Source organism: Balaenoptera borealis (genome assembly GCF_965194805.1).
Source record: "Balaenoptera borealis genome assembly, chromosome: 14".
Lineage (NCBI taxonomy): Eukaryota > Metazoa > Chordata > Mammalia > Artiodactyla > Balaenopteridae > Balaenoptera > Balaenoptera borealis.
This window is the reverse complement of record NC_138875.1, coordinates 22,857,674-22,883,798: the sequence shown is the minus strand read 5'-3', so window position 1 is coordinate 22,883,798 and position 26,125 is coordinate 22,857,674. Positions and strand designations below refer to the sequence as shown.

The 26,125-nt window shown below is 41.7% G+C and overlaps 2 protein-coding genes and 1 long non-coding RNA gene across 4 annotated transcripts in view; 1 reads left to right on the top strand and 2 right to left on the bottom strand.

Annotated features, from left to right (window-relative positions):
• Positions 1 to 4,207: 4,207 nt before the first annotated feature.
• LOC309611250 lies at positions 4,208 to 5,682 on the bottom strand. The gene is made up of 2 exons (XR_014234417.1): positions 5,512 to 5,682; positions 4,208 to 5,034 (listed from the first exon to the last, which is right to left on the bottom strand). It is a non-coding gene; the product is annotated as an uncharacterized lncRNA (long non-coding RNA).
• A 9-nt stretch (positions 5,683 to 5,691) lies between these two features.
• ELAC1 (elaC ribonuclease Z 1) lies at positions 5,692 to 21,171 on the top strand. 2 transcript variants are annotated; one of them, XM_082355437.1, is made up of 5 exons: positions 5,713 to 5,817; positions 7,290 to 7,538; positions 11,615 to 11,779; positions 17,194 to 17,661; positions 19,657 to 21,171. In XM_082355437.1, exons 3-5 carry the CDS (start codon positions 11,623 to 11,625, stop codon positions 20,121 to 20,123), a joined length of 1,092 nt encoding a protein of 363 aa, XP_082211563.1. In that variant the 5' UTR covers positions 5,713 to 5,817; positions 7,290 to 7,538; positions 11,615 to 11,622; the 3' UTR covers positions 20,124 to 21,171. The 2 variants fall into 2 exon arrangements, with proteins under 2 accessions (XP_082211564.1, XP_082211563.1); XM_082355438.1 differs by lacking the exon at positions 7,290 to 7,538 and having other exon boundaries at positions 5,692 to 5,817.
• A 4,282-nt stretch (positions 21,172 to 25,453) lies between these two features.
• The window catches only part of LOC309611274 (uncharacterized protein), a gene marked incomplete at its 5' end in the record, with an annotated part of 30,794 nt that continues 30,122 nt past the window's right edge, over positions 25,454 to 26,125 (bottom strand). Inside the window, one exon of the mRNA XM_082355458.1 lies at positions 25,454 to 25,883. Coding sequence (XP_082211584.1) covers positions 25,706 to 25,883 — 178 coding nt within the window. The 3' untranslated portion in view covers positions 25,454 to 25,705. The remainder of the gene's footprint in view (positions 25,884 to 26,125) is intronic.

Below are 26,125 nucleotides of genomic sequence, written 5' to 3'. Positions count from 1 at the left end.
AGGTCTGAGGCGCAGAACTCTTAGGGTCACATAGCTACTTAAAATGGCAAAGCCACTATGCAGAGCTCTTGCGTCCTGTTTTGACAAAACTCTGATCCTGTTTAAACTAGATTCTCCACGTCCTCTGAGCACAGGCTGAGCAGCACAACACGGCTGTAGAACATTCCAGTCGTGCTCAGTCAAAATCACTAATTTCAAGACACCCTCAATGCTCCTGGCACTTGCCCGTCCAGCGACTCCGATACCTTCCCTGCTGTCAGATTCCCTGACATCCTCCCACATCCTTGCTCTCAAGACAGCTTTGCTTCCTATTTCACAGACAAATAAGACGATCAGAAGAGAATGTCCTCGAGCTCCCCTTCTCCCATCTCCCCAGGAACCTTGAGAAAGTGAAAAGCAGCAGCTCCTAACTTCCAGGAGCTGGCCTGATACTAGGAACTCACAGCTAGGCCTCAGCCGGTGCTCTCCTGTTGAATGGAAACCATCTCACGTCAGACAGGAACGTCGACATCAGACAAGGCCACTCTGACCGCAACGGATCAAGATCAAAACAAGGCTACTCCACCATCACGTCTACACACGGACAAACCTGAGCATCGTCCAAACCACAGAAATAACCTCCCTCGCGCCCTCCCCCCGGCCCCCACATCCTGGCTAATATGCTTGACTACAAGACTTTACCAATTACAGTTTTAGCCTCACTCTAGTCTGCATTCCCTATAGAAAAGGTTTATTGAGATAATCAATCATAGGTGTGTCCTCGCTTCCTGACAGCACCCAATCCAGAGTGAACCCCAGCTTCCGTGGGCCCTCTGCAAAACTACCCAACGAAACCCCAAATCCTGTAATAGGTGCTTCCTAACACACTCATACGGACACCCCAGAGTTCCCCATGTGTGCGCTCTCCCCAGCTGCAGTGAGTGAGAAACCCAACTTGGTCACAGTTACAGCTGTGTTCCTGGTGCTCTTTGGCTGGAGGGCAGTGGCAACCTGCATCTGCACCCACGTGCTTAGGAATGGGCCACACTCCTGTCAGCCAGGACCAGCCCCCCACTTGGGCATGAGGTACCATCTCCTCTCACCTGCTTAAGGGCCTTGCTCATCAATTCTCCCCTCTCCGCATCATCCATTTTCCCTCTATTGGATCACTGTCATGCTGACTGGGGCCGGAGGACTCTTGACTCTTCTTCCCCTCCAGCTATTGCCCCAAGTCACTATTCTTTAAATCAAAACCCTTCACTACTTCCTCTATACTTCCTGACTTCCATCCTTCTCCTTCCACTTGCTCTTGAACCTCTGCAATCAGGCCTTCATAGCCAGCATCCACAGAAACCTACACACTGCCAAATTCAAAGGTCACACTTTTATTTTAATTTTACTGTATCCGTAAGCATCATTTGTCACAGTTGATCACTCCCTCCTTTTCATTGTTATTATTTTTTAATATAGATATAATTTCAAACTTATAGAAATGTTGCAAGAACAGTGCAAAGAACTCCCAAGCGCCTTTACCGAGATTCACCAATTGTTTACATTTTGCTCTATTAGTTTCGTCATTCTCTCTTTCTCTCTCACTATATAAATATTTATTTGCTGAATGATTTAAGAATAAATTGCAGACATGATGCCCCTTTACTCCTAAGTACTTCTGTGTGCATTTCCTAAGACCAAAGGTATTCTCTCACATAATCACAGAATAGGATTATTTATGTATAGTATCATGTCATCTGCAAACAGAGTTTTACTTCTTCTTTTCCAATTTGTATTCCTTTTATTTCTTTTTCTTCTCTGATTGCCATGGCTAGGACTTCCAAAACTATGTTGAATAATTGTGGTGACAGTGGACATCCTTGTCTTGTTCCTGATCTTAGAGGAAATGCTTTCAGTTTTTCACCATTGAGAATGATGTTTTCTGTGGGCTTATCTCTGTGCTTCCTGGACTTGGGTGGCTATTTCCTTTCCCATGTTAGGGAAGTTTTCGACTATAATCTCTTCAAAGATTTTCTTGGGTCCTTTCTCTCTCTCTTCTCCTTCTGGGACCCGTGTAATGCAAATGTTGTTGCATTTAATATTGTCCCAGAGGTCTCTTAGGCTGTCTTCATTTCTTTTCATTCTTTTTTCTTTATTCTGCTCCGTTCTTCTGCCTCAGTTATTCTGCTATAGATTCCTTCTAGTGTATTTTCCATTTCAGTTATTGTATTGTTCATCTCTGTTTGTTTGTTCTTTAATTCTTCTGGGTCTTTGTTAAACATTTCTTGCACCTTCTTGATCTTTGCCTCCATTCTTTTTCCGAGGTCCTGGATCATCTTCACTATCATTATTCTGAATTCTTTTTCTGGAATGTTGCCTATCTCCACTTCATTTAGTTGTTTTACTGGGGTTTTATCTTGTTCCTTCATCTGGTACCTAGCCCTCTGCCTTTTCATCTTGTCTATCTTTCTGTGAATGTGGTTTTTGTTCCACAGGCTGCAGGATTGTAGTTCTTCTTGCTTCTGCTGTCTGCCCTCTGGTGGATGAGGCTATCTAAGAGGCTTGTGCCAGTTTCCTGATGGGAGGGACTGGTGGTGGGTAGAGCTGGCTGTTGCTCTGGTGGGCAGAGCTCAGTAAAACTTTAATCCGCTTGTCTGCTGATGGGTGGGGCTGGGTTCCCTCCCTGTTGGTTGTTTGGCCTGAGGGGACCCAACACTGGAGCCTACCCGGGCTCTTTGGTGAGGCTAATGGCAGACTCTGGGAGGGCTCACGCCAAGGAGTACTTCCCAGAACTTCTGCTGCCCATGTCCTTGTCCCCACAGTGAGCCACAGCCACCCCCCCACCTCTGCAGGAGACCCTCCAACACTAGCAGGTAGGTCTGGTTCAGTCTCCCCTGGGGTCACTGCTCCTTCCCCTGGGTCCCAATGCACACACTACTTTGTGTGTGCCCTCCAAGAGTGGAATCTCTGTTTCCCCCAGTCCTGTCAAAGTCCTGTAATCAAATCCTGCTAGCCTTCAAAATCTGATTCTCTAGGAATTCCTCCTCCCATTGCCGGACCCCCAGGTTGGGAAGCCTGATGTGGGGCTCAGAACCTTCACTCCAGTGGGTGGACTTCTGTGGTATAAGTGTTCTCCAGTCTGTGAGTCACCCACCCAGCAGTTATGGGATTTGATTTTATTGTGATTGCGCCCCTCCTACCATCTCATTGTGGCTTCTCCTTTGTCTTTGGATGTGGGGTATCTTTTTTGGTGAGTTCCAGTGTCTTCCTGTCGATGATTGTTCAGCAGTTAGTTGTGATTTCGGTGCTCTTGCAAGAGGGAGTGAGAGCATGTCCTTCTACTCCGCCATCTTGAACCAATCTCCCTGTAGCTAAGTTTTTAAAGAGAGTTTTGAATTTCTTTTATTTTATATTTTGATTTTATGACTAGAACAAACGAGCTGCAAAAAGTTATGAGATGATCAGGAAAATTTGAACAGTGACTGTATATTTGATGATGTTAACAATTATTGTCTTTGTATGATAATGATATTATGGTTGCACTTTTTAAAGTCCTTATCTTTATATTTCTATTTATATACTGAACTGTCCACCATCATTATACAGAGATGAGATGTTTTAAAAAAGAAAAGATCCTTAAATGTTTTAGAAGTGTTTATGGAAAAAATGATACTGTGCCTGGAAATGAAAATAATCCAGGGCTTTCTGTTGCCTTTGGAGGGGCAGGGCTTCTAGGTGAAACAAATTGGACCAGGTGTTACTAACTGTTGAAGATGAGTGACGATTACACATAATGGTTCATTAAACATTTTCTCAACTTTTGTGTATGTTAAAAATTTCCCATAATGTAAAGTTTTAAAAATGAACAAAAAGCACTATCCAGTATTCTCTAAAGCTATAAGAACCTCTGAGGAGTTGTAAGAAACCTTGACTGGGGTATGGGTGGTGGGTGGCAGGAACCAGCCAGGAACCTCTGGAGTGGGCAGATCTATGGAGGGTACCGCTGTGGGGAAGCCCTAGCTGAGTTGTGATCGAGACCTAGCTGTAAAATGTGTCTTTCTGAGCACTTCTTAGCTAGGCAAGTGTCAGAATAAATAACGTTAAAGGTCCAGTTTTTAATACTTTGCTAAACCAGTCCCCACACAAACAAATCCACCTTATTTTTCCATTTCCAGAACACTAATCCAAGTCTCGACCATCCTACAAGAACCAGTTCAAGTCCGTTTCTTTTTTGGGGGGGGTGGGGGGCACCCAGCGCAGCTTGTGGGACCCCTCGACAGTGAAAGCGCAGGGTCCTAAGCTGGACGGCCAGGGTTTTCCCTAACCCTTTCTTAACTGAGTGATCTCCCTATTTCTATCGTCTTATCACTCCTTTTGGCTTCTCTTTTGTTCCCTCATATTGTTAGTGGCTTCCTGATACCTCTTTTCCCAACCTCAGTGTATGCTCCTAAAACCAGGGGCCATGACATACTTAAAAAACTCTCTCAGCATCAAAAATAATACTATCCACAAAGTAGGAGCTCAGTTAACACTTGAATAAATAAAAGCTTTGAAGAGGCCCAAAAGTAAATGATCTAATGATTTACTGAGCAAAACAGTCGGGGTCGGGGGGAGAATGGGATCTTGATCCCCCTATCCAGGTAGTTTTAAAAACCTCACATCCACAGCACTTCTATTCCTGTTATGAAGCTGTTGGATACTTTGACCACTTTGAGCATGTGAGCAAATGCCAGTGCATCTAGCACTGCATAGGAGCATGAAATTTTAAAATTATTATTATTATTTTTTGCCTGAGTTGGGTCTTCGTTGCGGTGTGCAGGCTTCTCCTTGTGGTGGCTTCTCTTGTTGCAGAGGACAGGCTCTAGCTGCACGGACTTCAGTAGTTGTGGCACGTGGGCTCAGTAGTTGTGGCTCGTAGGCTCTAGAGTGCAGGCTCAGTAGTTGTGGCACATGGGCTTAGCTGCTCTTCAGCATGTGGGATCCTCCCGGACCAGGTCTCGAACCCATGTCCCCTGCATTGGCAGGGGGAATCTTAACCACTGCGCCACCAGGGAAGTCCCAAGCCTGAAATTTTGAAAATTGGGATTTAAATCAATGAGTGTTTTCCCCGTGGTTTGTAGTCACTACATGCAGTTTAGGCCCCGGCCCTTCACTCGCGCGTCCAGCAGGCTATGCTGTGCGTTCACTAAGTGAACACACCTGCGACGCTCGTGCGTGCACAGCACAGGCCGCTTCAGATTTTCAGCAAACATTCCCACAGCACAGGCAGCTTCAGATTTTCAGCAAACATTCCGCTGTATCCCTGGAACAGCAAAGTGAAATGGAGCGGAGACTCAGGATCTATAGTAACGCTGCTATGAACTCTGATTCTAAGGCAGCGCAAGCTTACACTTTCAGATTTAGTGATTAAGATAGAACGATTCATCCCCACGAAAGAACAGACTTTACACAAAGATATGCCAGAGCAAAGCATCTGGTAGAACACTCTTGTTTGAAAACATTACACGGAAAATAAAAAGCTGAACAGTAGACGTTTTTCACCTTGGGGGCTCTGGTCCTCACGGGTTGCCGCCACCATCGAACCCAGCGCGCTGGTGCGGGCGAGTGAAGGAGAGGGAGCCCCACTGCAGGACAGAGCAGATGCCCAGGGCCGCTGCCCAGCCTCCAGGTGCGGTTGAGCTCCAGCGGGAACCACCGAGCGCGGACCTCCGGCGCCTCCTAGAGCGGCCTCACGCGGGCACCGCCGGCGGCGCACTTCCGCCCGCGCGCGTCGTCTCCCCGTGGACGGCTGGGCCTCGCTGCGGGCCTGCGCCTCCCTCGGCTCTTGCCGCGGGTCTCGGGGAGTGGGTGAGTGGGGCAGGGCGCGCCGGAGGGGGGCGGGCCAGGGTCTGCGCCGCCGAGGCCTCCCACGCGCCCGCCGAGCGGGCTGAGGGCGCGCTTCCTGCGGACTCGCGGGCCGGGACCGGAGCAGAGGACCCAGGCTCGGGAGCGCCGGGGAGCGAGGACGCGCCTCGTCCACCCCCACCCCCAGACGGGGGCCTCAGTCGCCCGGCCCTCCTGCCGACGCCCACCCCTCCTTTTGCTACACTGATGCTGACTTGGAGGAGAGGCTGGACTGGCCAACGGTTGGAGACCTGGCCTCTGGCCCTGGCTCGGCCTTGGCCGTTCACTCTATGTCGCGGGCCACGCTTTATTCATCTCTAAAATGGAGGCTGGCAGTATGTGCCGTGCCTGCACCACTGGGTGATTGCAGGGCTGGCACTGCCTGCCTAGAAACTCGCTCTGAACCCGGCAGCCTTTAGAATCTTCTGGGAAGCCTTCCAAGTGCTGAGGCCCCAGAATCACCAGGTGTTTGTGATGTGGAGCCGGGACTGAGAACCACTGGCCCAGAGTGTCAAGTGACAGTACTGCGATCGATCGTGTGCTGTGTTCTCGCCCGGAGTGTGCACTTCCTCCAAAGTGGATCATGGTCATGAGAAAGCCAGCGGCTGGGGTTTTTCTTTTTTTGTCCAAAAAGACAGGGATCGCAATCTGGTTTGGTCACTTATTTCCTAGTGCTTAGAATGGTGCATGTCACAAAACATGCACCACTGATTAAATAAATTAACTTCTGATTACTTCCGACCTAGTGGAAGAGTTGATTATTTGGCTTGTTTTTCAACTTTTTGTTATGGAAACTTTCAAATATATACCAAAATAGAATCCTGTACTGAATGTACCAACTCATGTGCCAACTCACAATCAATCAGTTTCATCTGGTACCTTCACCCCCCACTGGATTATTTTAAAGTAAATCTAAATGTACCATTTCATCCATTAAATACTTGTTTGTTTACAGAACACAGTAACTCCTTAAATATAAAACCATTATCAATCTCGTAAGAATTTCATGTTACCATCTATCCAGTGAACGTTTACATATCCCCTGTTGTCTCTTTTTTTCCCTCCCATTATCTGGTTGTCCAAATCAGGAGTCAAACAAGCTACACATGCTACACTTGGTTGACGGCTCATATCTCTTCATCTCCTTCCTCTTTATTATTGTTTTTCCTTGTATTTCACTTGTTGAAGAAGCCAAGTCATTTGTCCTGTAATGTTTCTTACATACTGAAATTTGCTTTTTCCATCCCTGTGGTGTCCTTTAATAAACTGGTATTTAGATGACAGCCTTTTCCAGATGCAGGTTATACTTTTTGGCAAGAAAACCTAAATTACTGTGTACTTCATATTACATCGCATCAGGAGTTGGATTAGGTGTTGTCTCTCTTTGTGGTGTCAAGATTGATCACTGGACCTTTTCCGTACAAATTGTATTGCAGGGTGACTGACTAATTGATCAGGGAATTACAGAAGGATGCCAGCTAATAACTACAGAAGGAATGAGAGAATATCACCTTGGCAACCCCTAATGAAATCATTGATCCTGGAAATGATCATTAGTGGCCGTTAACGTCAGAAAAAGAGAGACAGCCAGACAGCGTGTGCTCCCTGATGGAAGTACCCAATAGTACCACTTGTCAAGTGTTCTTAGACGATGGGTGAGGGATAAAGATGAAACAGGATTGACTGTGAGTTGATAATTGTTGAAGCTCGGTGATGGGTATGTGACAGTGCATTATACTAATCTGTGTTTGAAATTTTTCATAACAAAAGTTTTTTTTAAAAAAAGGTTGACTAGTGAGCTCACGTCAGCCTGATCCATCCATTATAGTTCTCCACTAGCCTTTCACTAAGTGGTTCTCAAAACTGACTGCATGTTAGAATCACAGGGGAAGAATTTTTTTTTTTTAATTCTAAAACACAGGTCTCTTGCAGAATTTCCTGTTTAATTGTTCTGGGATGGAGCCCAATCATTGATATGTTTTAAAAGCTCTCTAGGTGATTCTAATACTCTCATACTCTCCAGGGTTCTGTACCACTGGCTTAGATCTATTATTTGTTACACATGCAAAGTGATTATATTCTATTATACTTTCTGCATTTATTACCTTAAATTTTCAACTTTCTACATTCTGTGTATTCTTCTGCCTCTTGCAAACTGCAATCCAATAAGAAAGCCTCTGCAAATATTATCAGAGGAAGTCTTGATCTTGGAGGTGAAAAAGTGGAGTGACACATGGAAAGGACACTAGCAATAACCTAAAGGCTTGTGTGGGGGTTGGAGAGATGTACCACCCACCTGCTGTGTGAGGTGACTGTATCCCCAAATGGAAAGGGAGATCAGGTGATATGTAGTTAGAAGAGCATGTTCAGCATTATGACACATTTCTTAAAAATCATCAATATTAAGTAAATTAAATATAAATTAAGTAAATTAAATATAAATTAAAAATAAATAAATGAAATGCTGCTTATTGCAACCAAAAACAATTCAAAGATTTAAAAGAAAAGTTAATAATCTCCACCATCACCACCATCATTTTAATCACCCCTGAGATAACCAATATTAGCAATATGGTGTATATCCTTCCTCACCAGACTGTCTTGTATAATGTAGGGGTTTGGGCATTGTTATAAAAATGAGATTATGCCATAGCCATCTGTAACTTTTCTCATTGTCATTCCTTCAGGACAAGAGTTACAGACCTGACTGAACTGTAGAATAAACAGTTCATGATATGAATATACAATAAAATATTCAGTTGTTTCCCTATTGATATATATATATATATATATATATATACACATATATATGTGTATATATATATGTATATATGTATGTATATTCAGATGGTTTCCAAATTTTAGCCACCTTAAAAGTAGCACAATAAACATCATTGTACACAGATCCTTTATTTCTGTAAGGTCGATTCCCAAAAATGGGATTGCTGGGTTAAAGTATGTTGCTATTAGCAGCATCATTATTATTGGTAATATATATTGCCAGATTACTCTCCCAAAACATAATAGCAATTCATACTAACACCACTAGTAAAATGCAGGTACCCATTTTCCCTTGTCTTGGTCAGCACTGGATAGCATTAATATTTGCCAGCTGATGTGTGGAAAATAATGTATCTTTTTCTTTAATTTGCATTTCTTCTAACTACTGGGTGACTGAGCACTTTTCATGCTTATTGGCCGTTTGGATTTCTACTGTGAATTTCCTGTGTATATTCCTTGCTTATTTTTCTATTTTATCAGTTTTTTTGTTTTTATTAATGCATTTACTTGGACCAATTTTTAGGGGCATTAACCCTTTATCATACAGTATAGTTTTCTCCAGGTGTTTTTTTTGGTCCTTTGACTTTAAGAATCTTGATATATGAAAGTGTAGTAAAAATGTCGTCTTAAAAATTTTCTGGGTTTCATGTCTTGCCAGTAAGGGCTTTCTCATCCCCAAAGTTATATACATATTCTCGTAATTTTTTGAACATATTTTTTTGGACCTTTCACATTTATATTTCTAAACCATATGGAATGTATTTTTATATACAATGCAAAATAAGAATCTTGCTTTCTTTTTTCTGCAGAAATAGCCAATTACGTCAGTGTTGTTCATTAAAAAAGCCACCCTTTTTACACTTTTGTTGTATATTGATTTCTGTACGTACCTGGGTTTATTTCTGGACTGTCCCTTCTCTGTCTATTTTTGTGCCAATATTATTCTGTTTTCTTTATGCCTGATTAGTGTAGTATGTGTTAATATCTAGAAAAGTTAAGTCACTACTCAATGCTTTGTGTACTTTTCTTGCCCATTCTCAGACATGTATTTTTTCTTCCATGTGATCTTTGGGTTGCTTTTGTTCCAAGATAAATCCCACTGGAAATCTGATAGAAATTACATTAAATATATATACATTAATTATGAAAAGATAGACATTTCTGTGATAGTAAATCTTCCTATCAGGGAAGCTAATGTGTATCTCTTTTTGGGTCTTTTATGGTCTATTCCTTTCCTATTAACTTTCTAGTTATTTTATAAGGCTTCTTTTTCTCTTGTGACTGAGGGTTTTTTTCCTTATTTTTATTTTTATCTGGTTATTGCTAGGACTGAGAAAAGTTTTTGATAGATTTTTTTTCCCTATAGATGATATATTTATCCAGCTTGCTGTCCAATTTTCTTGTTTTAGTAGTTTTTCTTAAACTTATATGTTTGTTTTCTTCCCTGTCATCAGTGTGGATGCTCTATAATTGTTTATATTGATATATAAGTTTGAGTTTGTGTTTATTTTATTTGATGCATATCTCCTATCACAGAAGTATATCAGAGATAGATGTGCCCAAAAGTAGTAAAAGGAAAAAGAGATCTCAGGAGTTGGCAGGAATCTACACACTCAACAGGTTATTGCTGATGACTTATAAGAGCAGAAGCCCAGGTGCTAACCCCTCATGGACTCTATTATTAGGGGAGTGAGACATTCACTCAGCATTACTGTGTGGTATTAGCATTACTGTAGAGTGTTGTAGAGCATTGCTGTGGTTTATGATGGTTCAGAGAAAGGGCTGCTCACCACGGGCACCAGAGATATCACTTAGTGAGCATAATTAAATTCCAGCTCTTGCCCAGAATCTCACTAGAGTTGTTTATTTATTAGAAAGACTTTTTTAAAAAATTAATAAGGAGAAAGTACAGAGTTCTTATATACCCACGCCTCCCCCCAATTTCCACTAATATTAACATCTTACATTAGTGTGGTAGTGATGAGCCAATATTGATACATTCTTTTTTAAAATATTTATTTATTTATTTATTTGGTTGCACTGGGTCTTAGTTGCAGCAGGCGGGCTCCTTAGTTGCAGCTCGTGGGCTCCTTAGTTGTGGCAAGTGAACTCTTAGTTGCAGCATGCACGTGAGATCTGGTTCCCTGATACATTATTGTTAACTAAAGTTTACATTAGGGTTCATTCACTCTGTATTGTATATTCTGTGGGTTTTGACCAATGTACAATGATGTGTGTCTGTGTTTACTGCATCATATAGAATAGTTTTGCTAAAAAATCCCATGTGCTAAATCCCATGTCCTAAAAATCCCGTGTGCTCTACCTATTCATCCCTCCCTCCCTTCCCCCAAACCACTGTCTTTTTTTTTTTTAAACAACAGAAATTTATTCTTGCACAATTCTAGAGGCTAGACATCTGAAATTAAGGTGTCACCTGGACCTTTGTTATGGATAATAAAGCTACAACATAAGGAATGCTTAAGACAGAAGGTGACATGATAGAGTTGCCCTGGAGCTAGTATCCTGGTGTCTGAATCCCAGCTCTGCCACTTACTAGCCGTGGGACCCTAGGCAAGTCACTACCTCTCTGTGCCTCAGCTTCCCCATCTCTAAAATGGGGATGATGATATAGTACCCACCTTGTAGAGTCAAACCACTGTGTCCACTCCCATAGTTTTGCCTTTTCCAGAATCTCATATAGTTGGAATTCAATTATAGTTATTAATTGACTGGGTTTGGCTTTTTTAAAATTTATTTTTGTTTGTGTGAGCAGTCATACAAAGTTTGGTAATTTGTGGTTTTAACTGATTAAGAGTTACTAAAATCTTTCTTCAGATTTCTGTGGAAAGCTATTAGAGAACAGGAATGCAAACTATTCTTAATAACCAAAACATAGGTAATAGTAAAACTCACAAGAACCTGTTTTTGGTGATTTTGAGCAGTGATGTGTAATAATCCCTAAGGGATCTTCTCGTTCCAGGGTAGAAGATGTCTATGGATGTGACATTTCTGGGGACAGGCGCAGCATACCCATCCCCAACCCGGGGTGCCTCTGCTCTGGTCCTTCGGTGTGAAGGCGAGTGCTGGCTCTTTGACTGTGGGGAGGGAACCCAGACACAGCTTATGAAAAGCCAACTTAAAGCAGGTTAGTGTGCATTCAGCTCTCTCATTAAGGCTGTCTCTTGTTCTGCTTCATTTTCTTGGCTTTCCTTGGGCCTTTTGCTTAGAAACAGCCCTGACAGTTGCACCCCATTTCAGTGCTGGAGCCCCGGCAATACTTGGAAGGTGCTGGGGTATCTGGCCACACCCACTAAACTATCTTTCTTCCTTCTTTCCTTCCTTCCTTCCTTCTTTCCTTCCTTCCTCCCTCCCTCCCTCCCTTCCTTCCTTCCTTTCTTACTTTCTTCCTTTCTTCCTCCCTTCCTTCCTCCCTTCCTTCCTTCCTTCCTCCCTCCCTCCCTTCCTTCCTTATTTATGTATTTACTTTTCATTCTTCCTGTAAATGTTGAGAGCAAGGATTTCTATAGGCTTAGGGCATGGAGGATGGAGTGGGTTACATCAGACATATTAAATAGACACTGCCCAAGCAAAGGAACATACTTACGTCCACCAGGAGCTAGGTGTAAGTATCATGAGAGAATACAAAGGGTGGTAGATGTTCTGGGGAGTGAAATGTTCTTTTCCCCTTGGGGTCATTCTCAGAGAAGGTGACCTGTGAGTTGTTAAAGGAGGAGGAAGGGTTCCCTGGGCTGGGGAGAAGAAGGGCATTCCAGCCATAGGGAACAGGGTGAGCTTGGCACCGGTAGACTGAAGAGTACAGTGTCCGCCAGAGCCTTGGCCCAGAGTCAGGCAGACCAGGGTTCCAGTCCCAGCTGTGTCTCGGCTTATTACCTTAGCAGATCAGCCAGCTTAAGCTTTGCTTTCCTCACCTTGAAAATGGGGTTAAAAACTCGACGTAGAAGGGGTGTTGTGAGAATTGTATATAATAATCCCTTCTCTGTGTGGTTGTCTCCTTCTCATCAGTTAAATCTTAGCTCAAACGCTGTCTTCTCAAAGGCTGAACCTCCGGGGTTAAGTAATGTCTCCTCACCCCAGGCATTCTACTGTTTTGTGCTATTTTTATTGACTTCTTAGCATCCTCAGTATCTAAAATTATGCTATTTAAATAGTTGTTTCTGTGGTCACTGTGTATTTCCCTGTACAATAAGGTAAACTCAGTGATCACTTACATACCTAGTAGATGCCTAGTAATATCTGTTCAGTTAATGCATGAATAAGATGTTCAGCACTTAGTACAGTGCCTCTCACTTGTTAGGTCTTGGCAAATGGTAGTTATTGAAATTCCTACCACTCGTCACAGTACCTAGCATTTGATGACTAAAGGAAGTATAGTTCTATCATCCAAGGATTCCTTGGTCTAGTGGTGAAAACTGACATGCAAACAGTCATGGTGTAATTTGATAAGTAAGAATAATGGAGGTGTTTTCTAACTACTTTTGAAGCACTAAGGAGGGGGACACTAACTGTATCTGTGTGTTCAGGGAAAGCAACCTAGAGATGGTAGCAGTGAGCTAGGATGTAGGAGATGAATAGAAGTTTCTCTGGGGAGAGGAGTAGGGATGGACCTTCAAGGAACAGACAACAAAGTGAGCAAGAGTTTCTAGGAGAGAAATGACATGTTTGGGGAATATTAAGCTATCCAGAACTTTCAGTACTTGGCTGGATAGATGAGAGATAAGAATGCTTAAGGAAGTAAGGGCAGACTATGAGGACTCCTGTGGTATTCTAAGGTATCTGGACCTTATTATTCTATTGGCAACAAGGAATCATTAAAAAATTTTAAGCCGAGCAATGACATGGTCTGATTTGTGTTTTAGGACAGTTTTCCAACGGCAAATATATTGGGAGAGAGAGATTGGCATCAGGAGACCAGTTCCAAGGCAGTGGCATTCACCTGAGAGAGAGAGATGAAGATGTTGAAGCAGGAAGTAGGGATAAGGATGAAGACGTTGAAGCAGGAAGTAGGGATAAGGATGAAGATGAGAGACTCAAAGAGATACTTATAGAGCCAACAGGAGGTGGTGACTGAGTAAATGTCTAGTATGTGAAGAAGTGAAGAATTATTACAAGTTACAGGTGATGATGTCCCAGACCAAGATTGGGAGTTAGGAAAAGAGCTGTTGGAAGAAGGGACTAATGCATATCACTTGGGACATGTGGCCTTGAGGTGTACACAGTTCAACCCTAATTATATACTGTCTTATGTTGAAACCCTGAGGTCAGAGCAGGTATTATGCTTTACTTCCCTTGGATCACACAGGGGTTCCTTTCACGAGAACATGCCTCCACATGCCAAAGTGGAGGCTGTAATATTTAACATTTTAGAGAGTAGGGGTTAAGGTGGCAGGGTGATTAAAATAGAAACAAGTAACTGTTGTGTTAAGAGGTTTGGGTATAGGGTAAGTCTTCACTTTTTACTTAGTACCTGTATCAGTTATCTAATGCTGCATAGCAGATTATCAATTTAGTGGGTTATTTGCATTTATTATCTCATAGTTTCTGTGGGTCAGGGAGTTCGGGCCTGGCTTAGCTGGATTCTCTGCTTCAGGGTCTCACTAGGCTGCAATCCAGGTCTTGGCCAGGGCTGCGCTCTCATCCACTAGGGGAAGAATCTGTTTTTAATGCTCACTCAGGTTGTCGGCAGAATCCTTGTAGTTGTAGGACTGAGGCTGCCCGCAGCAACTAGAGGCCTCCTATAGTTCCTCGTCATGGGGGTTTCTGCTTCAGGGTAGCTTGCTCGATTACTGCCAGCAAGGGAGAGAGACTCCAGAGCAAGTCTGCCAGCAAGATGGAGTCCTGTAAACGACATAATCGTATTGTATCCTTGTGCTGTATTTTACTGGTTAGGAGTAAGTCCCCAGTCCCACCCACACTCAAGGGGAAGGGATTATAGAAGGATATGAACAGCAGGAGGCAGGGGCCATGGTGGTACCCATGTACTACCTTAACTCTATCTGCCACAATACCTTTCTCTAGTGTTTTATATTTTACAGCTATTTTATATATTTTTGTAAACAGTTCACAAAGCTCGAGCTTTTTAAAATAAAAGTTTGGCAAAAAAATAGTAATAATAATAAAATAAAATCTAAGGGAACCTTTAGTTTACAAAATTTTTGTTGACTTCAGAAAAAATTTCCTGGCCTCAGAGAGGAGGGTGATATGGTAATCCCAGAACATTAGCTCAGACACTCTAGTGCTTCAAAAGCCCCAGTCTCAACCTGGAATGCAGCACCCTCCATACATCTTGGTTTCTCTCAATAACCCAATATGGACCTATCACTATTGGAGTCATTGAAGCCCTTTTAGCTTATACTACCTCCTGGGGTAATAATGTTTTATGGGTTTCATAAGGAAGTATTTTCTGTTTCTCTAGATATACTTCTTGCAAGTTTCCTTGGTCCTAATATGCAAGCATCTAATTAAAAAGTGTAGGTTTGCCATATCTATTTTTTTCATAATTTTAAAGAGTGAGCTTAAGCCTTTTTTTCCTCAAAAATGATTACAAAAAGTATTATAAAAGTATAATTTTAAAAATGATTATAATAAGTATACATGCTCATTGTAAAAGTTCAAACAAAGCAGAAAAATATAAATAAGAAAAGCCTAAATCCCCCTCTCTTTGGTGAATTTTCTATACATGTAGACATGGTAATGGTGTAGGTGTATTTGTGTGTGTGTTTGTGTATAATTTTGCATAAATGGAATCAAACTATCCTTGGTGTGATCTGCTTTTTTTCAACTGAATATTACGTATGAACGATGTATTGCAGACGTTTTCCTACGGCAGTAAATATCACTGCATTATCCCTTAGAGGATGCTTAGTCCTATATGGATGACATTTTCCCTGGTAACTTTCGTGATCTTAAGTGAAAGGGAACTCATGCATGTTTCTTTTTTCATTTGATAGCTTCCTCTTACCTTTGATAATTGTGGTTGCCATTCCTTCTCCCTCTGAAATCAACTTTCTTGAAAAATGAAATGTTTGTCTTCCCTGAAACTGTGATATCTGTGGGAAGTACCTTTTCTTACTTAATTTATCTCACTTGCTTTGAGTTCACAGATTGTTTTGGTGTTCAGTTTTGGCTGTGTTTTGCAGTAGATAGGGAGAGGCCCAGAAAGTCTGATCTGGCAGTTTTGAGGTCAGCGTGAGACTCAACAACTGTTGTAGTTTTTTTGTCTGTTGAGTCCTCAGGTCACACTTGGGGGTGTGTTGGCAGCCCAGACAGCAGGAAGGGGGAAAGGAAAGGGTTCCAGAAGTCAAAAAACTGCAAAAACGAGGACTAAAAAGAGAAAACAAAAAGGAGCATGTTGAGGAAACTTCTAGCGTGCCTCCTGGCGATTTTCAAGGTTCAAGATCAGCCTCTGCCCAGTCTATTCTCTGCCACAGGGGCCTGGCTTGGTGTAGTAACACTGGGAACACTTGCTTGGGGAACACTGTTACCTAGAGGTCACAGGACAAATCCCATCACAGTAAACAATTCCTGTTCTTTTATGGCATCGATAAACTGTTCCTGTTCTTTTATGGTATCAAATGTTTGAAATGGGTGGGCCATGAGCTAGGACTGGAAGCCACTGTTACACTAAAAATGTGTTAATTGTGATTGTTGCTTTTAAAAGGCCTTGTGGTGCATCTGAGAAAAATGTTGATGTGGCATCCTGCCACATACCAGGAGTAAATTCAGTTTACCAATGGCTAAATCAAGTTACAACCTAAGTCAGTATGCACTGGAAAAGCTGTTGTATTAGTTCAGATTGAGAGAAAGGGAGGGGCCCACATGCCTTTACATAGCACCATGGGGATCTATCTACCCTCTAAACTGCACTCTGCGTCTATTGCCCACTTCCTCCCCCTCGGTTCTTCACCCCACTCCCTTTCCACCTCCCTCCTTCTCCCTCCTTCCTTTCCTCTCCCTCCCTCATCCCCCTTCCTTTTTCTCCCTCTTCAGCCTCACCCAGACAAGCAGGCTCTGGCTTGGTTAGTTAATCTCTGTCCAGTGTGGAGTCCTTAAAAGGCAATTTTGAATTCAGGCACTGGTCCAGTCCGTTGGAGCCAGGGGAACATTTTTATGCTGGAAGTACTGTTCATATTTGCTGTTCTCAGAGGGAGCAGTAGGGGGCAGTGTAACTGCCAGATGTTTTTAACACTTGTGGCCTATCTGGTTACTTATGTGAATCATTTTGGTACACTTTTTCCTTTTTTTTTTTTTTCAGTAAGAGGATGTGTAGGAAAATACTCTTAACACTGTAACACTGTGTAATTTGAAGATGTTTTATGAAAAAAAGTTATATCTTATTAAAACCATCTAGTGAAATAATAATACCTGTCTTTCTTACTTCTAGAATCATGTAGAAGAATATAAAGAGTTTATGGTGATAAGTAGAATTTCTAAATTCATTTTATTGCTTTCTATGTAAGTTGTTATGCATGTTTCAAGTAGCTTTGTATGGGTTTTACTTCTGAAAAATTCCCAAATTTATTTCTCTGCCTCAATCAAAAGGGAGAATTACTAAGATCTTCATCACGCATCTTCATGGAGACCATTTCTTTGGCCTTCCTGGCCTCCTCTGCACAATCAGCCTGCAGAGTGGCTCCATGGTCACCAAACAGCCGATCGAAATCTATGGCCCTGCAGGGCTTCGAGACTTTATCTGGCAAACCATGGAACTTTCTCACACGGAGTTGGTCTTCCCTTATGTGGTCCATGAGCTGGTGCCTACAGCGGATCAGTGTCCTACAGAAGAACTGAAAGAATTTGTACACGTGAATAAAGCAGACAACCCTCCCAAAGACGGACAAGGAAGAACTATCCTGTTAGACTCAGAAGAAAACTCATACCTCCTGGTTGATGATGAACAGTTTGTTGTGAAAGCATTTCGCCTCTTTCATCGAATACCCTCCTTTGGATTTTCAGTTGTGGAGAAGAAACGCCCAGGTAAACTCAATGCACAGAAACTGAAAGACCTTGGTAAGTGTTTTTTTTTCCTTTCTCGTCAGTCTAGTTGTTGTTAACCAAAGCAGTTAGAAGTGTCATAGAAACCTTTTCTTGTCTCCCAGGCCTAAAACTGACATTTTCTCTACTTACTTCCTTTGCCCAAAGTTTGTTTATTAAGGGAAATTCTTGGGGCCAAAATATGCTATACAGAGCAAAAACCAAGTATCTATTTGAGTTCTCTCTTCAGCTCCCTAAATGCACATTCTTGATCTGTCTTATCTTCAGCTTTTACTATCTTGGTTGGTGGAGTAGACCTGCTGTCTCAGGTCTAGGCTTTTATTTTTTCATGTCATCTTTTTGAAATATGTTTGCAATGACATCTTTGGCCAGAGACTTTTTGCCATAGTTCTTAACCTTGCAACTCCAACCAACTGCTCTCTGGGTTTTCCTTTTTTATTGACTTTGCCTGGTCAATCAACCTTGATTAAGTTAATTTGGTGTTTAGAACACTGCCTTAACCAGTTTTATATACCTGGGTTCATCACGCTCGGAAGCAAGCATTCAAAGATTGGCTTGGGGCCCATCAAAGGCTTCATACCTCCTCCATGCTAGGCCATCATGTGTGAGAGTTCTTCAGCGCCTCTCCCAAAGCAGTGTCCGGGTACATCATTCCTCCAGCATACCACCTTCCTTGGCATGGCTACAACAGAGCCTGTGAAAACATGGTGATGGTGATGGTTTTTTGTGTGTCTCTTCTTTATTTACACAATGTCTTCTTTCTTTCCCAACTAAAACAAAATGCTAAGTAATGAGGAAAAGTGCCTTAGGCCAAAGGTATTTTTATTGTCTAAAAACCTGTGAAAAGGGCTTCCCTGGTGGCGCAGTGGTTGAGAATCTGCCTGCTAATGCAGGGGACACGGGTTCGAACCCTGGTCTGGGAGGATCCCACGTGCCATGGAGCAACTGGGCCCGTGAGCCATAATTACTCTGCCTGTGCGTCTGGAGCCTGTGCTCCGCAACAAGAGAGGCCGCGATAGTGAGAGGCCCGCGCACCGCGATGAAGAGTGGCCCCCCCTTGCCACAACTAGAGAAAGCCCTCGCACAGAAACGAAGACCCAACACAGCCAAAAATAAAAAAATAAATAAAACAAATGTGGGGTTTAAAATGTTCTGATTAAAAAAAAAAAAAAAGAGTTGGCTGTTTATTTAAAAAAAAAAAAAAAAAAAGAAGCATTTGGGCCACCAAAGGCCCCTCTCCTACATGACGATGTTCATTTACCTGCTTCAAATGTATCAAAATGTATCAAGTCACAGTACATACATTATTACATAGCCATGTCCTGAAAAAAAAAAAAAAAAAAAACCTGTGAAAATACTGTTGTATTGGGAAACTTTAAACATGATCTATGTTGGAATTAGTGAACACATTCTGTTTGTTTGTATGTGTTGCCCAGAGTGATGATCAGGTGTTATTCTCGATTAATATGAGATTTAAGCCCAGTTTGGTAAACATGGAACTGCCCCTATCTACAAAGAAGATTGATTATTAATAACTGCCTGAAACTCTGCTTGATCTTGTGACCCAGACAATCCCCTCTAACAGTTTTTTTTTATTATATTAGTTTGTTGGTACCTTGTCATTTAAATGGGCTCTTTAATTTTACCCAAAGATGAGCTTATTAAATACAGCACTCTCAAATAATGTTATTCCCATGCACAGCAGAGAATCAAGGCTGTTATCTTGACTGTAATAAGGTTTTAGTGGGACTTAAGAGCTTAAAACTCATCTGACACGTGTGCTTGGAAATGTTTTAAGTACTCGGGCATTGCTTATATCAATAGCCAACAGTGAACTTTTAAAAATGTATAAATATTCCAGTTTTCCACAAGTAATAAAATATTTATAACAATTATGAAAAGAATTGGATGCCTTTTCCATTTGCTATTTGCTGTGCTGTTGAAACAGACTCTCTTAACAAGTCATAAATGCCATTCCCATGACGTGATGTTATCTGCCTCTGTCATTAGGTGTTCCGCCAGGTCCTGCCTATGGGAAGCTGAAAAATGGAATTTCTGTTGTTCTGGAAAATGGAGTTACAATTTCTCCCCAAGATGTCTTAAAAAAGCCTATTGTTGGAAGAAAAATCTGCATTTTGGGTGACTGTTCTGGGGTTGTGGATGATGGAGGAGTGAAGCTGTGCTTTGAAGCAGACCTGTTGATCCACGAAGCAACCCTGGATGACACCCAGATGGACAAAGCAAAGGAACACGGCCACAGCACGCCACACATGGCAGCAGCATTTGCAAAGCTGTGCCAAGCAAAGAGGCTCGTTCTGACTCACTTCAGTCAGAGGTACAAACCAGTTGCCTTGGCCAGAGAAGGAGAAACAGATGGGATCGTAGAGCTTAAAAAGCAAGCTGAATCAGTGTTAGATCTCCAAGAAGTGACTCTAGCAGAAGATTTTATGGTGATTGGCATTCCAATCAAGAAATGAAGCCAGCGTTCCTGAATGCATCCTGATGTGTCTGTGAATATGTTACTGAACCAACAGTCAAGTTTGTTGTTGTTGTCGTCGTCGTCGTTTTGGTCTAAAATTATTTGGGTCCTAACAGTCCTAACAAGGATGGCGCTGCATTGCTGAACTAACTCAGCATTGAGAAGGGAGCAAGCTTTGTGATAATAAATCACTTTAAAAAGAATAAAACCAGAATCCTTCTTCAAGTCCACACTTGACAAAATGATAGACTATTCAGGTGTACATGTTTTGTGGCTGCTGCCTCAGAGGGTAGCCAATACGCCATGCAATCCTGGGCTTAGCTTCTGCCCGGCTTTATTGCTGTTGTTGGCAAAGCAGTAGCAGGGCTTGGCCCTCCTGGCTAAAAATGGTATTTTGGCAGTTTGTGTTGAATCTGTTCATGTTATTAACAGAATAGAGAGAAATGTAATGAGACATTGGATATGAAGGATTGAAGCTGGCACGTTAAGTCTTGAATTCTTTGCTTGAATACTGAATGCAGAGTCAGGCGAGGTGTTTATCCTCCAATTAATATCTTATTGAACTTTCCAGTTTGCTTTAAACCTGTGGTTCTCAGTTGGAGGTGATACTCTCCCTTAGATGGAATTTTGAAATTGTGGGGATGTCTCTTGTCAAAACTAAGGGGGGTTACTACTGGTATTTAGTCAGTAGGGGCCAGGATGCTAGATCCTACAAAGTTTGGTGAGTCCTAAACAGTGAAGAATTATCTCATCCCAAAATGCATATTGCAGGCCTGCTGAGACACACAGCAAGTTAAAACTTATACTCCCACTGTGAATATACTTTATAAAAATTAGTGACATCCTGAGTTGAACTACGAGGTAAGTCAAATTCTACAACAAATCCTAAAAAACTAGCTAAGTGAATATGTTGGAATTGGAACGTCATATCAAATATTATTTGTCAGAAATGAGCTATCAGCTGGAGCTTATGAATCTGTAGGTTAAAAAATGATACCTGTCCAACTTGCGTTTATGCTTTCCAATAAATCATTCTTTGAGCACAATTTTAGGAAATGTTCTTTCGACAATAGCTTTTCTTCCTGAGTTGCCTTCCACCTCCCTTCTGTCTTTCATGGGGTATCTCTGAGTCATTTGCCCACAATATTTCTCAAAATGTGTTAATGGAAAGGTAGTCTCAAGTACTGATTCAGTCAAAAGGATTCCCTAATCAAATCAGTTTGGGAAACGCAAACTGTATGCTATGTGTCCCTCTGGCAGAGTTCTAGTGCCCACGAATACATTAAAAACAGCACTGCTTCAGGGATCACCAGCCAGTCTTTAGTGCCAGAAAGACCTGATTTCAGAGTCCCATTCTTTACCTTATGATGGTCCCTGTGTGCTCTGGAGCGGATTACTTACTCTCTGAGCTTTAGCTTGCTCATCTCTAAAAATGGGAAAAATAAGAATAAGACAGTGAAAAATTCTCACTGAAAAATAAGACAGGGAAAAAATTAAATAAGACAGTGTATAAAAGGAGCATAGCACATTGCTTCAAGGCATAAAGTCCTAAAGTACAGAGGCCTGTCAACTCTATTGAACCCCTTTCTGAGTCATATTTCACTGTATACTATCTATTAACATCTCAAGAACCTAAGAGTTTATTGTACACTTATTCAGAAATACTGTCATGGTGTATACTATTAAATTCCTTTGGGTTCTGGGGCTTTTCTAGTAAAAACTGACTCCTGGATGGGTCTGGAATCCCTAGAGTAGTGATAATCAAGATGGGTCTAGTTACTCAATATCTCAGTCATTCTGAAGCAGTCTCCAGAATGGTCTGATTCAGCCCCACTCCAGGCTCCCGGCCTGCCAAAGTACCAAAGTTGACCAGACTTCAAGTGTATCTTGATTTCTGAACTCAATTCAAACAAGCATTTATTAGATACCAACGGTGTGCCCAAACCTGTGCAAGAGGGAATGGCTAGTACTAGTACCTCTAATGCCTGGAGCTCTTGTGGGTAAAGATTGTATCTTAGTCACCTCTGCATTCTTGGAAATACCCACCTGTAGTATGCACTCAGAAATATTTATTCAATGAAATGAGGCCTTGATGTCATGAATGCACAAAATTTATGACCTAAAGTTCAGAACCTGTGCCTAGCCCATTTTATTACTGTATTTGTCCAAAAATTTTAGCTGCCTGATTGGTGGTACCCCATTCACTGTGTTGGGAGTACATAAATGAATATAAGACAAAATTTCAGGCTCACTGTCTAAGTGCTAAAGACTGATAGGTAAACCAAAGTAAACATGCAGTTCCTTCAAGTGTTTCTGTAGCCTACCACTCAATTTTGCTGTTCCTGAGCATTTCTTGAGAGCTGACTTGAGCTCAAGCCTTTAGAATCAGGCTCTATTAATATGTGTGGGCTAAGCCCTCAGAGAACATGGGAATGTGGAACAAATTGATATGTTGGACTAAGTGTAGGGTATCAGTTCATGGTGAGAGTTCTTTCCTGGACTCTCTTCTGGCCTAGAATTTGTTCTTAATGGTAGAACACATTCTAAGAATTTGTGGAGCTAGAATTAAGAGTGAATCTTAAATTGGACTTCCTAGAGCTTGTAATTTGTTCATGGTTATGTGACTCCAGATGGGATTAGAATATGTGGTGTTCCCCAAATTTATTTGATCACTGAATCCTCTTTTGCCAAGGAGCACCTTGGAACACTGAGAAATGCTGTTTCTTAATACTTCTGAAAAGTATTATATTTATTACCTGCACAATTTATTGAAGTAATAAGTTCCATATCTACACCGAGTATAGTATTTTCTTTGTCTTAAACTGACTTTCCAATTGTCAGGAATTCATAGGTTCTTGCTTATTTTAAATAAATATGCACTTTCTGTTTCTCAAAAGGTATTTAGACTTGCCCAAATACACCCCAAATCATCTCTGTTTTCAAATACCCATGCCTCATTAATATACTTCTAATAAACGTTTAAACATAAAAGCAGCATATGCTCAGTAGTTAATTATTTTTAAAGATTCAAGAAAAGAAGATGGTTACTCATAATTCCAGCATCCAGAGAGCTACCGCTTTGGTCCAGTGATCCTCAAACTGAGATGTGAGTCAGTATAACTCAAGGTAGTACATAGGTGGACAAGGGTGCATAGGTAGCCAGAGATCCTTGGGCTCTGATTCCGAAGACTCTAATTCAGTAGGTCTGGGGTGGAACCCAAGAATCTGCATTTTTAAAAAACCACCCCCAGGTGATTCTGAAGTATATGAGTGGTAGAACACATGAGGAGAAAAAGCTGTCTTTATTTATGCACTTTGAAAAATTGAGGTGCTATAAATATTTTATATTTAAACATGCTTATAGATCTATGTATATTACACACATGCATATTTTTTACATGTAGGTTGACCTCAACTGTTTTTCTCACTTAACATGAACATTTCCTCACAGTATTAACTGTTCTTTGAAAGCATGAATGTAATGATTTTATATTATTCCATTCTATAGAGGTAATATAATTTATCTGTTTTCCTACTTTTGGGGCATTGAGATTGTTTTCCATTATTATGAGTAATACTATCATGAATATTCTTGGGCATAAATCTTTGTATCGCTGAGTATTTCCTTAGGATTGATTTCTCTGAAGGTCAAAACATCTGACTTATTGTTTTGGACTCTGGGTAAGAATCTCCCACTTGTTTTCTAGCTCAAACCGCAGCAGCATGGGAGAGGCCTGTTTCACTACTCCATTGACAGATGATATTGAATATCATCAATTAATGACTTTTCTAACACTTCTCTTCCAAGACATTTGTCTTATAAAGATTATTTTTGCCTTCTGGTGAAAGTAACTTTATTATGTCTTTCAACCACCACATATAATTCAACTGTGATTTCCTTGAATATTCTTATGCCACATTAAAATCTGACCTTTCTTAAAGGGGTAAAAATCCTTCCTGCTTCAAATATGTTCATGACATGTAACAGTGAAGGTAACTTTTGCTTCACAAAGATATAAATTTATGGTGAAATGTATTGATTCTGTCCTTACTGACCGATGGATTTTTTAGGTACCGAATGAGTCAGTATTTTTTTTTTTTTATATGGGGAGAATAAAAAGGAAACGCTGGTGATGTTCACTCTTTGGCAGGATAAGAATAGAGTTTAAGGGGGGTGCGGTGGGACATGGGTAAGAGTGAGAAATTCTTTTCTTCCATAGTACGAAGTAAAAAATAAAGAGCGCTTTGACCATATTATGTTTTTTAAAAAGGGGCAGGTGGCAGTAAATACTGGGTGAATAAGAGTGGAGGATTCACAGCGGCAGGTGCAAGGGACGTGGGGAGGGACAGGCAGAGGACTGTTTTCTATAAGCCTAAGAGCCCTAGTACTGTTTCGTATTTGGAACTACTTATGCGTGTATGTGTGTGTCATTTAGTTTAAAAATTACATTAAAACACATAAACATAGATAAGACCCTGCTCCAAATAATTCTGTCAGTTGGTGTCTCCAGATGGGTGCTCCAGGCAGTTGACAGTTCCTTTCAAGACTTCTTAACATTCCGATCCATTCTCCATACCACAGAGAGATTTTTTTCAAAATGCAGATCTGAGCCTAGCGCGCAGATTTTAACGTTCTTGCCTTGCCCTCCCTTCCAAGCTAATCTTACTGCGCGGCGCCACTCGTTTGTGCAGCCCTGGCCACGTGGGCCTTTAGTCCTTTGTCAGAGGCTCGTGTTGGTGCACAGTCTTGGCATGGACTGCTCGCTGGGCCTGGACCCTGCTCCATCTGCCTGGAGCGCTCTTCCTCCTCTCCCCAAGTTAACCCTTGCTGGCCCTTCTGCTCCCAGCTCTGCAGTCACATGCTCCTGGAAGCCTTCCCAGACTTCCCCACTAGGGCGCGTGTGACTCTCAACAGTACCGGCACCCCACATCCCAGTTGCCTGTCACTTCAGATTTTCATTTTGTTCCTGTGAATATTCAGTTGATGTTTCTCTTTCCCACTAGCACTGTAAGCTTCACAAGAGCAGAACTGTGTCTGATTTTGTCACCCTTTGTGCCCTAGCGCCTAGCTCAGCCCCTGGAACAAATTAGGCATTCAATAAGGAATGGTGACTGGTTCAATTTTCCTTGCCATCCTGTTATTCTATAAGATGCAATACCTTGTTCTCCTAGGGATTTTTCCTGATTAATGTTAAAAACAAAAAAAGCAAAAATCCCTACCCTTAATCTCTGAACTAAAAATAGGGAGGAAGAGAATGGTTGCCTATGACCTTAAAATGAGGCAAATCTTTTTTTCTTTTTTAACATCTTTATTGGAGTATAATTGCTTTACAATGGTGAGGCAAATCTTTATAAATACTAATTCTAAAGCTTTAGCTTGGTGTCCTAAGATATGCAGACAGATAACCTAGACTCAGGGAAAGGGCTGGAAAAAGGAGTTTCTCTGCCTGAGAAAGTGGGATGTTGGCCTTCACTATGCATAGGAAACTCAGAACAAAGGTATAAAGAATGAGGGGAGAAGGCCAAGCCCCATGTGGGAGTCTGGAGCCCCATGCAGGGTAGGGAAACGGTGGAAGAACCTTACGAACACAGAGGTCTGATGTTCAATTTTATCGTGGCTGCGTTGCTTGAAAGTAAGTCCCTCCATTTCCCGCAAACTTTCTTTGAAGTCTGCTGGACACATAGGATTTGGGGATCTCTCCTCAACACTTCACACCACCAAACTAGAACAAGTTCTGAATTCCATGACTGGGTTGACCTGGGTGGGAAAAGAACAGCAGGAGTGAAAGAATGAGACAATCCCAAACTAATACGGTTCAGAAGGAGCAGAGTCAGAGGTGACCACAAGAACCTAAGTCTCCCAGGAATTTTCAGAAGATTGTAAGGAGGGCACTGACCTTTACATAACCCATGGAATGGGGAGGTAATAGAGGGTTGAGCCAATTTCACATATATCTTAAAGGACAGGGTAACTCTAGCTGACACCTGGACACAGATATT